At 42.2% G+C, this 15,424-nt stretch overlaps 1 protein-coding gene across 3 annotated transcripts in view; it reads left to right on the top strand.

Annotated features, from left to right (window-relative positions):
* KCNQ1 (potassium voltage-gated channel subfamily Q member 1) overlaps positions 1 to 15,424 on the top strand; it is a 507,180-nt gene that overhangs the window by 315,928 nt on the left and 175,828 nt on the right. For all 3 annotated transcript variants that reach the window (XM_053720436.1, XM_053720437.1, XM_053720435.1), the window contains one exon: positions 8,170 to 8,248. In XM_053720436.1, coding sequence (XP_053576411.1) covers positions 8,170 to 8,248 — 79 coding nt within the window. The remainder of the gene's footprint in view (positions 1 to 8,169; positions 8,249 to 15,424) is intronic.

Raw genomic sequence — 15,424 nt, 5'->3', positions numbered from 1 at the left:
ATCACCTGATTTAATATAAACAATCCAAATGAGGACTATTATTTCTGGGTTGCACATAAGCCAGGAGTAGTTGTAAACTTATACTGTCCTGAAAAAGTGAAAAGTAAACTTCTGTAGATGTCCTTTAGGCCAAAACGATCGTCTGGGGTTGCTGTATTCCTTGTTCAGAGAGGAATTGCCTGGTATTTCGGCACTGGACTGACCGTAATAGGCGGGATCAGACTGATATACTACAGGAAAGTTCTTCTCTGTGAAAAGCATTACTGGGCTAAAAGAAGCTGCACCCAGGTGGTAAATCGCCATAGAACAGGCTAACAATAGTATTGAGCCAGTTGTTTGTTCCTGTGAGTGTGCTTCTCTCTGTGTGTATTTAGTCTCCCTATGGTAAAAAGGGGAAACCAGACATGGACTCCTTGCTCAGTGTGCTTAGAGGAATATGGCTACACCTCACTGACGAGGCCCAATGAAGGCCGAAACGATCGTCTGGGGTTGCTGTATTCCTTGTTCAGAGAGGAATTGCCTGGTATTTCGGCACTGGACTGACCGTAATAGGCGGGATCAGACTGATATACTACAGGAAAGTTCTTCTCTGTGAAAAGCATTACTGGGCTAAAAGAAGCTGCACCCAGGTGGTAAATCGCCATGGAACAGGCTAACAATAGTATTGAGTCAGTTGTTCGTTCCTGTGAGTGTGCTTCTCTCTGTGTGTATTTAGTCTCCCTATGGGATAAAGGGGAAACCAGACGTGGACTCCTTGCTCAGTGTGCTTAGAGGAATATGGCTACACCTCACTGACGAGGCCCAATGAAGGCCGAAACGATCGTCTGGGGTTGCTATATTCCTTGTTCAGAGAGGAATTGCCTGGTATTTCGTCACTGGACTGACCGTAATAGGCGGGATCAGACTGATAACAGGCTAACAATAGTAATGAGCCAGTTGTTAGTTCCTGTGATTGTGCTTCTCTCTGTGTGTATTTAGTCTCCCTATGGAAAAAAGGGGAAACCAGACGTGGACTCCTTGCTCAGTGTGCTTAGAGGAATATGGCTATACCTCACTGATGAGGCCCAATGAAGGCCGAAACGATTGTCTAGGGTTGCTGTATTCCTTGTTCAGAGAGGAATTGCCTGGTATTTCGGCACTGGACTGACCGTAAAAGGCGGGATCAGACTGATATACTATAGGAAAGTTCTTCTCTGTGAAAAGCATTACTGGGCTAAAAGAAGCTGCACCCAGGTGGTAAATCGCCATAGAACAGGCTAACAATAGCATTGAGCCAGTTGTTCATTCCTGTGAGTGTGCTTCTCTCTGTGTGTATTTAGTCTCCCTTTAGGCTAAGGGCATAACTATAAAACACAATACCATGTGCAGGAGCTCATTGGAGTGAAACAACTGGTGCTATGCACAGACCAACTAATCGATTATAAGATTCATTGACAGCTATTTTTTATAATTGATTATTATCGATTATATTGATTGTTGCAGCTCCAACTTACATATTTCCTTCTTAATACAGGGAGAGTCCACAGCTGCATTCATTACTTGTGGGAATACAGAACTTGCCACCATGAGGAGGCAAAGACACCCCAGCCAAGGGCTTTAAATACCTCCTCCACTTCCCTCATACCCCAGTCATTCTTTGCCTTTTGTCACAGGACATTGCACTTCCGTTTGGTCCAGCTACTGTTCCAAGAATTTTACGAAGGTCCTAGGGGCTCTTCTAGCAGGTGCCATAACCCGGAGTGTAGCAGTAGCTCCCTTCTGGGACGACATTTTGGTACAAGTACCATAGTTTCATCTGGCGGAAGACCATTCGCAATCTCTCCTCTGGGGAAGATAAATCAAGAAAAGAGTTCTCTTATTCCAAGCACCAGGGTGGAATTCCTAGGCACAATATTAGATTCCATAGGCATGAGAATATTTCTAACAGACCAGAGAAGTTGCAAACTAGCTTCAACATGTCTTGCCCTCCAGACCTCCTTAAGACCATCTGTGGCTCAGTGTATGGAGGTGATTGGTATCATGGTGTCCAGCATGGACATTGTTATCTTTGCCAGGTTCCACATCAGGCCGTTCCGACTGGGCCTACTGAGGCAGTGGAACGGAATAATTTTGATATGTCTCAACAGATTCTCTGGACAACTGGTCGAGAAAATCACTCTCTTGGTGGCTCTATCCGGATCACCTGTCCTCAGGGACATCCTTTTCAAGACCATCCTGGCTGACTGTGACTACAGACGCAAGTCTGTCAGGATGGGGAGCTGTTTGAGGCACCAAGAAAGCGCATGGCCTGTGGACGCAGGAGGAGAGCTCCCTCCCGTTCAACATTCTAGACCTTCAGGCGATATCAATGCTCTGAATGTTTGGCCCCTACTGGATTCGTCCCAATTTATCTGATCCAATCAGACCATATATCCCCGGTGGCTTACATCAACCATCAGGGGGGAACGAGAAGCTTCCTGGCATTGAGGGAAGTATCTTGGATTCGAAGACCCACAACTGTTCACTGTCAGCCATCCACATTCTGACAGGTGGGGAACGCCGGAGATTGATCTCATGGCGTCCCGTCTCAATACCGAGCTACCCATATATGGGTCGAGGTCCAGGGGTCCTCAGGCGGACCTAATAGATGTATTAGCGGTCCCTTGGAGGTTCAATCTAATTTCTCTTTTCCTGCTTTTACCACTCCTTCCTTGAGTAGTGGCTTGAATCTTTATGGAGCAGGCGTCAGTGATACTGATTGCTCCATCATGGCCTCGAAGGATATGGTTTGCGGATCTAGTGGGGATATCATCATCACCTCCTTGGAGGTTACCTTGTCTCAGGGATCTGCTGGAACAAGGCCCCTTTATTCATCAAAATCTAGATTCTCTGGGCTGACTGTGTGAAAATGAAATACTTTGTCTTAGCCAAGAGAGGGTTTTCTGAGAGTGTTATGATACTCTCATTCAAGCTCATAAGCCGGTTACTCTTCGCATCTTTCATAAGGTGTGGAGGACCTACTTATTCTGGTATGAAGAGCGTGGTTTGTCCTGGCACAAAGTAAAGGTTGCCAGGATTCCTTCTTTTCTCCAGGTTGGACTGGAGAAGGGCCTTTAAGCTAGTTCCTTGAAGGAACAGATTTCGGCCCTGTCTGTTTTACTGCACAAGAGGCTTGAGGAGCTTCCGGATGTACAGTCTTTTGTTAAGGTTCTGACTATGATCAGGCCGGTGTTTAGATCTAATGCTCCTCCTTGGAGTTTAAATCTTGTTCTTAAAAGTTTTGCAACGGGCTCTGTTTGAGGCTATGCACATGGTTGACATTAAGTTTTTTGTCTTGGAAGGTTCTTTTTCTACTAGCTATTGTTACTACGCACAGAGTCTCTGAGATTGCTGCCTTGCAATGCGACCCTCCTTATATGGTATTCCATGCTGATAAGGCTGTTCTACGAACTAAGTTAGGATTTCTTCCTAAGGTTGTGTCAAATCGTAACATCAATCAAGAACATAGTAACATAGTAGATAAGGTTGAAAAAAGACTGAAGTCCATCGAGTTCAACCTATACAAATCTCAAATACTTACAAAAAGCTCCAGTTAAGCTTAAATAACCCCACTAAAAGGTGATCCATTTAATACTAGCAATCATAACCATAAATTTTGTTTATATACAGAAATGTATCCAGACTATTTTTAAATGTATCTAGGGTATTGGCATTTGCTACCTCCTTTGGTAATGAGTTCCACAATTTTATTGCTCTTACAGTGAAAAAAAGTTTCTGTTGCAGGAGATAAAATCTCCTTTCCTCCAACCTTAAATTGTTACCTTTTGTCAGAAACAATTTTCTTGGAATAAACAGAGCTTCTACCATCTCTGTATATGGGCCTTGAAACTATTTATATAAAGTAATCATGTCACCTCTCAAGCTCCTTTTTTCTATAGAAAACAGACCCAGTTTGGCTAGCCTCTCCTCATAGGTTAAATTCTCCAATCCCCTTATTAGCTTTGTGGCCCTTCTCTTAGCTTTTTCTAGTTCTGCAATATCTTTTTTTGTGATCGGTCCACAGAACTGCACTCCATACTCAAGGTGAGGTCTTACCAGGGCTTTATATAGTGACAGAATTATGCTTTCCTCCCTTGAATCAATGCCTCTTTTAATACATGCTAGTATCTTATTAGCCTTTGAAGCCGCTGCCCTGCATTGTGCACCCATCTTTAGCTTGTTATCTATTACTGCTCCCAAATCCCTTTCCTCTTCTGTTTGGCTAAGTCTTGTCCCATTTAAAAAATACGTTGCCTGCTTATTTTTACTTCCAAAATGTAGAACCTTGCATTTTCCCGTATTAAATCTCATTTTCCATTTACTTGCCCATACTTCTAATTTTTGCAGATCCCTTTGTAATGAAAGTTCATCCTGCTCTGACCTAATGACCTTAATTAACTTAGTATCATCTGCAAAAATAGAGATGTCGCTATTTAATCCTTGCTCCAAGTCATTTATAAAAATATTAAAAAGAACAGGGCCCAGTACCTTTGTCCAATCTGAGTATGATCCATTTACTACTACTCGTTGCTCCATATCTTTTATCCAGTTATTTATCCATGAGCTAACATTTTCAGCTATTCCCAGTCCCTTAATTTTGTGAATTAATCTCTCATGTGGCACTGCAAAATCTAAGTATATCACATCAACTGATTTCCCTTTATCTATATTTTTACTTACTTCCTCATAGAATCTAATTAGATTAGTTTGACATGATCTATTTCTCCTAAAACCATGCTGATTAGAACTCATAATCTTGTTTACACGAATATGCTCATCAATATATTCCCTTATAATCCCTTCAAATATCTTCCATGCTTCCCTTTTTGAAGAGTGGCACCACATCAGCTTTACACCAATCCTGGGGTACCATGCCTGAGGATAATGAGTCTTGAAAAATTAAGAGTAGTGGTTTGTCTATAACAGTTCCCTTAACACTCTTGGGTGTATTCCATCTGGGCCTGGAGTTTTATTTACCTTAATATTATCCAGTTTTTTTCCTGATATCCTCTAAACTTAACCCAGTTAATGGTATGGACTGGCATGTTTTATTTTGTTCCAAAGTATCATCCAATGGTTCCTCTCTTGTGTATGCTGAAGAAAAAAACTGGTTTAGTACCTCAGCCTTCTCCCAGTCATTATTTATCATGCTACCCTATATTGTCCTACTTAGATTTTTTGCTATTTATGTACTTAAAGAACCTTTTAGGGTTAGACTTAGAATCCTTTGCAATTAATTTTTCATTTTCAATTTTGGCTAATGTGATTGCTCTTTTGCATGCTTTGTTACATTCCTTATAAATATGGAATGTTGAGTCTGTACTATTTTCTTTGAATAATTTAAATGCCCTACGTTTTTTCCTGATTTCTCTTAACACATTTTTATTTAGCCACATTGGCTTTGATTTTTTTATTCTTATTTTTATAACCATATGGTATTTGTTGATATGTATATTTATTTAACAAAGTTTTAAATATCCATTATCCTCTGTATTTTTATTAGTGAATACATTGTCCCAATTTATATTATTTAATGATTTCCTTAAATCCTTTTGCTTTCTTAGAATTAAAAGTCTTAGTTAAACCTTTAAGACACTGCATGTGAAAAGAGATTTCAAATGTGACCATGTTATGATCACTGTTACCCAAATGTTCTTTAACTTCAATGTTTGATAGTATATCTATATTGTTTGATAGCACTAAATCCAATATAGCTTTACTCCTATTTGGCTCCTCTTTTAATTGTGACAAGAAGTTATCCCTGAGAACATTTAAAAATCTATCCCCCTTAGCTGAATTACTAGTTTCATTGGCCCAGTTTATATCAGGGTAGTTAAAATCTCCCATAATTACAGCACTGTTATTAGCAGCCTTACCTATTTGGATTAGTAGTTGAGTTTCCTTCGGGTCACTAATGTTGAGGGGCTTGTAACATGTTCCTAGTAATATTTTTTTAGGATTCCCCCCCCCCTCTTTTTTTCAACCCACAGGGTCTCTACATTGTCATTTGAATCATAAACATCTTCCCTTATTGTAGGTTTAAGGTTATGTTTAATATACATGCAGATTCCTCCACCCCTTTTATTATTCCTGACCCTCCTAAATAAAGTATACCCCTCTAAGTTAACTGTCCAGTCATTATGTCCTAATCCTTCTTCATAGAAGGAACGTTTACTGCATAATCTGGATGTGGTTCGTGCCTTGAAGTTCTATCTTCCGGCTATGAAGGAGTTTAGACAAACTTCTTCTCTGTTTGTTATCTATTCTGGGAAGCGTAGGGGTCTGAGGGCCTCTTCGACTTCCTTATCTTTTTGGTTGAGGAGTATCATCCGCTCAGCATGAGTCAGCGGGTCTTAAGCCTCCTCAGAGGATTACTGCTCATTGTACGAGAGCAGTAGTTTCCTCTTGGGCCTTCAAAAATGAGGCCTCTATGGATCAGGTTTGTAAGACGTGCTACCTGGTCCTCACATACTTTTTCCAAATTTACAAGTTTGATGTTTTTGCTTCGGCTGAAGCAGCCTTCGGGGGAGAGGTTTTGCAGGCTGTGGTGCCCTCAGATTAGGGGCCGCCTCTTTTTTACCCTTCCGTTAGCATTCAGTGTCCTCTGTAGCTTGGGTATTGTTTCCCACAAGTAATGAATGCAGCTGTGGACTCTCCCTGTATTAAGAAGGAAAACATAAATTATGACTTACCAGATAATTTCCTTTCCTTTGATGCAGGGAGAGTCCACAGCTCCCGCCCGTGTTTTCCGATGGGCCGCTCTAAATTTATTTTGTTTCTTCTGGCACCTTTTTCACCCTGATATTTCTCCTACTGTTTCCTTGTTCCCTCGGCAGAATGACAGGGGGGTGAGGGAAGTGGGGGAGGTATTTAAGCCTTTGGCTGGGGTGTCTTTGCCTTCTCCTGGTGTCCAGGTTCTTTATTCCCACAAGTAATGAATGCAGCTGTGGACTCTCCCTGTATCAAAGGAAAGGAAATTATCTGGTAAGTCATGATTTATGTTTTCGTCAGTATTTGTTTGCTTTCTTTAAATCAGTTAGTGCATTCGTTCAGATATCTTTTTCGTAAATATTCATGTTTTTGTCACAAATTCACATTCATAACGAAAAAAAAAATGCAAAAGCCTTCTACCTAGGTATCTCTTCAACCAATAATACCATAAGAACAAAGCAAATGTTATAATAGAAGTAAAATGGAAACCTTTTTAAGATTTTATGATCTGTCCGAATCACAACAACAAGTGTTTGGATTTCATATCCCTTTCGTGGCATAATCCAGCTTTGTTTATTGCACAGTGATTGCTTAGAACATTTCAGAATCCCTTTTACAATTAGTCCTGACTCACCACAACCAAGGGAGATACTATATGTAGCTGCTTCTCCAAGTTTGCAGCATACTTAGGTTACAAAATTTGCTTTTTGGTCTGCAGGGAGTATGGGACAAACACAATTATTTACAGCAAAACACTATTAATAATCACTGTATTGTGCAGTGTTGTTACATTTTCATTAATTAATTTGAGAGAAGTTTAATTTTTTTGTTTCATGTTCCTTTAACAGAAATATTACCCTTAAGAGACTCCATAGGTGTATGAGGTCATGTGCCAAAACTAGTCACATAAATTAGTGCCAGATTCCCAGACAGTAGGTGTTGATACTGACTATGCTACAAGCAGATAAAGAAAATCGGCTCAGAAGTTCTTTCTTGTTCCAGCTGTCTACAGAACAGAGAGACATTATGAGGCTGCACACAGTGATTAAAACATATATGTGGAGTTTGATGCTTTTATTTGTGTTATTTCATATACGATTTGCTGTTTGTTTTTCCTTCACTTTTTATTTTTGCATTTTATCTCTGACACAGGCAGCACAAAATTGGACAAATCACAATTTCATTACATTTGTTTTCCTAAAGTTTATGTTAACTCCAGTTATGCAGTGCTATAATTGATTTGTAGATGCTAGATAGGACGTGTGAATATGAAATAATTGCTTGATTAGTGTCATACGGACATTGGGATTAATTTTTAAAAAAAAATGTTTTGTACACTGTCAGTAATAGTGGGTTTTTTAATTTAATTAATTTAATTCATGCCATCAACAGACTGATTAAAAAAACTTGTGTTTTCATTTTTTTTTTTTTTTTTTACAGATTTAATTGTCGTCGTTGCCTCCGTTATAGTACTTTGTGTTGGGTCTAATGGCCAAGTTTTTGCAACATCAGCCATACGGTAACTAACTGATTTTCTTAATATAAAAGTCTCAGGCATCGCTGTATTTATAGACATTATGCAATAAATAAATGCTAGATATAATGATGAATTCCAGAGATTAGCTGGAAAATAATATGCAGATGTGTTTTAATTATAATAGTTGTTAAAATATTAAAGAAGTGTAGAATTATTAGTTCTATGAAGTAATGGATGTTGCTGTGTTGAAACCTAAGTTTTACTTTATTTAATCTCCCATTCTCTTGTACTGAGGAGAATTAGGGACAGATATAAGTCACTAAAGTGTACAAACAATGGCTGTGCAGAATATATGAAATCCTGTGAGATAGTGACTTTCTCAGCATATTTGTAACTGTTACTAACTGGCTTCATAAAGGGATACGATACAAGAACAGACCTTTAAATCTAGATAAATAAATTTGCAACATGACAGTGCCCATTATTTTATAGACACTCAGGGGAATTGGAAAGCTCATCTCTTTAAGAGTTTTAAATCACTGTATAATAATAGAAGACAAAATAAATTTAAGTATATTGTAAATAATAAATAAAGTGTTAAATGTACCTAGGAACGGGGATCTTGTGCTTTTTTTAACCTCTTGCACCAAATGGACATAGGTACTATGTTACAGAGTACTTTACCTACGTCCTAGTGCTGTTCCGTCTTTCAGTATAGACAGTCCAGACTACAGCCGGTGGCAGAAGGCCTCTGACTTTATATGGTAAGGGGGCACTGATCATTCTCCCTTTACCATATGAAGCCAGATCGCCGATACAGACAGTGTCACTGTCTGTATCTTCTGAAGTGGTTGAGGAGGGAGGTAGATGGGCGGGTCAATGCCAGAGGTAGGGGGGAGAGGGAGGAATGGAGGGTTCCTTACACTACAGAAAAAGATTGTTAGGAGAGAGGGAGGAATGGGTCTAAAACTGCGGCAAAAGGGGCTAATGAGGGGGGCCTGCACACAATTACTTGGAGGGGGGAAGTGGGGAGGGGGAAGGGGGACCACTACACTACAGAAAAATTTGTTTTATTAAAGGGACAGTTTACTTGAAAAATGTTATTGTTTAAAAAGAAAGTTAGTCCCTTTATTACCCATTACGTAGTTTTTCATAACCAACACTGTTATATTAATATACTTTTTACCTCTGTGATTACCTTGTATCTAAGTCTCTGCAGACTGTCCCTTTTTTCAGTTCTTTTGACAGACATGCATTTAGCCAATCAGTGCTGACTCCTAAATAACTCCACGGAGTAAGCACAATGTTATCTATATGACACACATGAACTAGCACTGTAAAACTGTGAAAACTGTCCAAATGCACTGAGATAAGAGGCGGTTTTCAACGGCTTATAAATCAGTCAATGAGCCTACCTAAATTTAGCTTTCAAAAAAGGAATACCAAAAGAACAAAGCAAAGTTAATGATAAAAGTAAATTGGAAAGTTGTTTAATATTGCATGCCCTATCTGAATCATGAATGTTTAATTTTGACTAGACTGTCCCTTTAATTAATAAATATATTAAAAATAATAAATGAATGGAAACTGGGTACTGGCAGACAGCTGGCTGTGGTTAGAGAACTGTTTGAGAAGGATATAGGGGATCCTCCACTGCAGAATTATTATTATTTTTTTTTAAATTAATTACAAAAAAGCCCTAAAACTTCATACTGTCAGACTGTCTGTACCTAAGATGGTAGTGAGGAGTGTGGGTCGGGGGGAAGTTGTTTGGGAGGGATTTGGGAGGTGTCAGGTGGGAGAGTAATACCTACATTACAATACTATTACCCGTACCAGCTAATTTTAACCCCTTCACTTCCTGGGGTTTCAGAACTGTGCTCTGTATCTGCAATTAGCAACCTTCTAATTACCAAAAACCAATGGCAAAAGTCAAAACCATGTATGTCTGCTGTTTCTGAACAAAGGGGAGACCCCCAGAGAAGCTTTTACAACTATTTGTGCCATGATTGAACAAGTGGTATGTAAATAATTTCAGTGAGAGACCTAAAGATTGTGAAAAAGTTAAAACATTTTTTAATATTATTACATTTGGCGATGAATGGGGGCATGAAATATACCAAAATGGGCCTAGCTCAAAACTAAAAAAGTATATATGTTTGATAGGTAAATCGAAAAAACCAAGGCATTATTTCTGTTTAAATGGAGTAATAGCAAAAATGCTAAAACGTCTCCAGTACATTGGGCAAGTTTTGACCCCTCCACTGGGAACTTATCTAAAAATAAAAACACAACACCATACTTGGGGTACAAAGGCCGCAGCTTTTATTAACTTAAATACATATAACAAATAATCAAATTCTCAAACCCAAAAAACAGAGCTTGCCCATAGCAGTCACATAACTCCATTATCCATCACATTCCCATCCCATTCTCCCCTGGCCTTCCAGGAGGTACCCATAACTGCTATCCCACCAGGCAAGCTCTCCGCCAACTGCTGCGACATGACATCTTAAGCTTACAGGGAGGGAGGGAGGGAGCTTCTTTCCCTCGGACCTTGCAAAGAGAATTGGCGCTCTTTTTTGGCCACCTGCCTTACCTAAATACCTGCTCACCCGGACCCACCTCTAAACCTCTGATTGGTCCTCAGGTTGGGGTCAAATGCCCCTCCGTAGGAATTTTGTCCTCCAGAGCTCCATTGACCCCTCCACTGGGAACATATCTAAAAATAAAAACACAACACAGTACTTGGGGTACAAAGGCTGCAGCTTTTATTAACTTAAATACATATAACAAATAATTCTCAAACCCAAAAAACAGAGCTTGTCCATAGCAGTCACATAACTCCATTATCCCTCACATTCCCATCCCATTCTCCCCTGGCCTTCCAGGAGGTACCCATAACTGCTATCCCACCAGGCAAGCACTCCACCACAGGCAAAGGCCTTACCGCCGTGCCCCGCCAACCAACTCCAAGGCCTTTGTAACCCCTTCTTTAATGTTAAAATTGAACAAATGCAGCCCCCTTCATTTAAATGGACTCCATCTCGAAGGAAAAAACATTTACCAGAATCCCCTACAAATTCAACATGCCGTAAAGACAGCCCACCCCGTTTTTTGACAAAAGCACTCATCATCCTATTCACTTTCCTTCGAGATGCATCTAGCTTTTTAATGTCCCACGCCGCCCTCCAAGCTAGACGGGGCTCAATCTCAGATTACAAAATCACCATTCCGGGAAAAAGTTCCAGCAGCCTCTCTATATACCTCTTCATTGCATCCACCAACTCCTTTTGTGATATGAAACCTAAGTCATTCCCCCAACATGAAGAAATAACACCTTGGGTGGGCAATAAAGTCTTGCATATTCTATCACTCTAACTAGCAACTGATCCCACCCCATGCCTCTGAAACCCAGCCAACGAATGCAGACCTCTTCAGACGACCACCCCAGCTGTACCCCTTGCTCCTTAACTGCCGCTGCCTTCCTCGCCCAATATATGTATGGCCCATCAACCAACAATTCACCGGACCTGTGTAAACAAAACAACAACCACATCAATATATTATACCAAGGCTGGCCTAATATAAGACAAATAACTGTTAGACACCTATCTCCCAATCCTCTTAATCCCCGCAACCCCCACCTCTAAGGCTTGAGCCTCCGTAGCCGCCCCTATCCTGAAAGTGTGCGTCCCAAATTCCATAGGCTCTAAACCTAACAAACTCGCACATTTTTTAAAAACCGCCTGAAATTGAAAACGAGACAACGTGGTCCCATCAGCGTGTATCAAAAGCGTGCCCCCCATTTGAGGCCTAACTCCCATATACTCCTGCCAAACACCCCCCATTGCCTTCAATAATATTTGACATCCCTTCCCCAATTGGTCCGTCTTGGACCTTCTCAACCATATTGTCAACACCCCTTCCCCTACCGCCACATCTGCCATTTGAATCCCCCCTTTGTCCTGCCTATTCATCCCCACTAGCTCTGATATTCTAAAGGCCCCAAAAAAGGCCATCACAAAGGCCAACCTAAAAAGCTTGCCTTTGAATTCTGACTCACAGACCCCTTGCAGTTTCCCAATTAGACGCACTAAAACTGAATATACCACTGGCCTTCTGCCGTCCGGCACCAACTTCCTTTTGCACAAACTCTTCACTGCCAACCTGACCACAAATTTCTTGGATACATCCTCCCACCCCATCAGTTGAAATAAAAAGGCCATAGCCGCTAACTTCCTCTTGACCATGGAACGGGATACCCCCACCTTTTGCCAATCCAACATCCAGTCTATGAGTGCCTCAGCTCTGCTTTCGAACGAGTGCACCACTTCACGCCCTTGCAAAAATCGAAACCACAAAGACCATACCTGTGTTTATATATGAAATCCACAGCACCAAATTAGGTAAAAGAAAAAACCTTTATTTTCACATTACGTTTCGGCCTCCATGGCCTTAATCATGCATATAAAACATCTATGCCCATATCCACAATATATAGGCTAATCAATTAAAAAGTTAATTACCAACAGATATGACAAAATGTTTCATACAATGTATTAGCTCCCCCTAGTGTTTACCATATTTTATTACATCAATCACTTTTAACCCTTTAAACATTTATTTGCAAAAGGTGCTGGACTCACTTATTACTTTTGTGTACTTTCTTACCTGTGTGTATGCCTTACACTTCCCCTGAGCTACCGCTCGCCTCACCAAGCTCAGCCGGTCACAAATGCTCTCCTCCACAATGATTCTGGGCACTGCTCCCCCACCTCCTCCGCCTCCGGAACCAGGTCCTGAAAACGATCCCACTGCAAATAGGAAAGAGCGTCAGCAACATTATTCTCCTTACCAGGCACATGCACTGCTCGAAACATCACATTGCATTGCAAACATCTCAACACAAATAATCTCAACAAATGAATCACAGGCAATGAAGCCGCGGTCAGTCGGTTAACAGCCAAAACCACCCCCATGTTATCTGTGTGAAATGTGACCCTTTTATCTGCCAACAGATGCGGCCAAACCTCTAAAGCCACTACCAGGGGAAACAACTCCAAGTACACTAGATTTTTTGTTAATCTTTCCTTATGCCACGACTCCGGCCATTGCCCCATACACCACCTGCCTTGCAGATATGCCCAAATCCAACTGCCCCTGCCGCATCCGTAAACAAGTGAAGGTCGGACTCCACTATCGCCACTTCCTGCATCAAGGCCTTCCCATTAAATTCTCCTAGGAACCTCTTCCACACTCTCAAGTCCTCCTTAAGCTCCTTCTTCAAACGTATTCTGTGAGACAGCTCCCTAGCCCCCGCTGTCACCAGTAACAGTTTTTGCGTGAAAATCCTTCACACTGGGATGATTTTACACGCAAAATTAAACTTCCCAATCAGGGATTGCAATTCTTTCAACTTCAGCTTCTGCCTCCCCAATGCCCCTTCAATCGCGGCCAACAAATCAGCCACCTTATCCTCTGGCATGCTACACTCCATCCGAAGTGTATCAATCTGTATGCCCAAAAAAGTCAAGCACATGGAAGGCCTTGTCTTGTCGGCCGCCACCGGGATCCCAAAGTGATCCGCCACCTGGATGAAAGCCTCCATTAGGATCTCACAATCAGACGACCCCTCCTTGCCCACAAACAAGAAATCATCTAAATAGTGGACCAGAGAGTCCACTCCCGATGTCTGTCGCACCACCCATTCCTCAAAATATGAACATGAAATGGAACAACCCATCGGTAAACACAAATCCACGAAATAAGCGTCATCAAAGAAACACCCCAGCAGGTGGTGACACCTAGGGTGCACCGGTAAAAGCCTAAAAACCGCTTCCACGTCAACCTTTGCCATTTTGGCACCTGCCCCCGCTGCCCTCACCAGATCAACCGCCCTATCAAAAGATGCATACCGGACCGCAGCTACTTTCAGGGTCAATCCCATCATTTACTGAGGCCCCTTTCGTGTAGGACAAATGGTGAATCATCCGAAACTGCCCCAGGGCCTTCTTAGGCACCACACCCAACGGTGAAACCCTCAAATTATCCGGAAATTCCCTGTCCGATTTTAGGTTTCCATGAGTCCTAAATCCCCCCCCCCCTCCACAAACGGGATCCAGAAACCTGAACTGAAACCCGTCAGCATCCTTCCCCTTTTCCCCCTAACGTATCGTTTTAGCCACGGGACCATCCTTTCGACCCTCACCGGGGTCCGGGCCCTTTGTACCCATGTCCCCCAGCCTGGCCGGGAACTAACCCCTCTTAAAGCATTTTGCAAGCCCATGGGTCCCCCCACACCCCGAACATTCTTTCTTATACTTACACGCTCCTCCAAATCTGCATTGCCAGTCGTTGAACTGGAAACACAAGCCCTTTCTGAGGGCTGCCGCTGCCGATGATCCACTTCCCCCGGCACCTGCCCCCCCAGGCCCGCGAAAGGACTGCCCCCCACGTAGTGGTGTCATCATCTCTAGCCAGATCCCCATGTCGCGGTCATCCCACTTCATGTCCGGCCTCACGGCTATCCTTTGGTGAAACTGCTCGTCATAACGCCACCATGCAATCCCACTGTAGGTCTGTTATGCCGCCGATATTTCGTCAAAGTAACAAAACAGTGCGGAGCTCTGCTCCAGGAACTTTTCCACCATCACGCTTTCCAAGATGCAAAATGCCCTTGACCAATTCCCAAACGTCTTGGGCAACTTCCTGTATCTTTTCTTGCGCTCCTCTTCCTCCTTATTTCCTTGCTCCCCTTTAGTGTCCTCAATCTCCACAAACAGTTCTAATGGTAGTAACGAAAATATCTCCAAGAACTCCCACTTCCATATTTTCTCTTTTATGTCCTGGGCCAAATGTATGCCCAGAGGCCCAATTGTACATAGATATGGCCTACTCATCGCCACTTCCGCTACCTTGATAGCTCCACCTGTCGCGGCCGTTGCCGTCCCCCCTGCTACCCCTTGCCCCACCTGTTGTCCCCATACCCTGGCTACACCCGTGCCACACTGTTTCAACACCTGTGCCACTAAGTCCCTCAAGCCTTTCAACAACACCCCAACCCCTTCACATTCCCCACATTATCATTAGTAGCTACAGAGGTCCCTGCTGCCAACCGAGACACCTCACCTGTGTTGCTAGGTGCCGTGACTTGTCCCAAGCCGCCGTCGTCCTGGGTACTCCTTCCTGCCGTCTCCGACCTCCTGGTTCTCTCTG

The sequence above is a fragment of the Bombina bombina genome, chromosome 7, assembly GCF_027579735.1.
Source record: "Bombina bombina isolate aBomBom1 chromosome 7, aBomBom1.pri, whole genome shotgun sequence".
In the NCBI taxonomy this organism is placed as follows: domain Eukaryota; kingdom Metazoa; phylum Chordata; class Amphibia; order Anura; family Bombinatoridae; genus Bombina; species Bombina bombina.
This window is presented reverse-complemented; position numbering and strand designations above follow the sequence as displayed.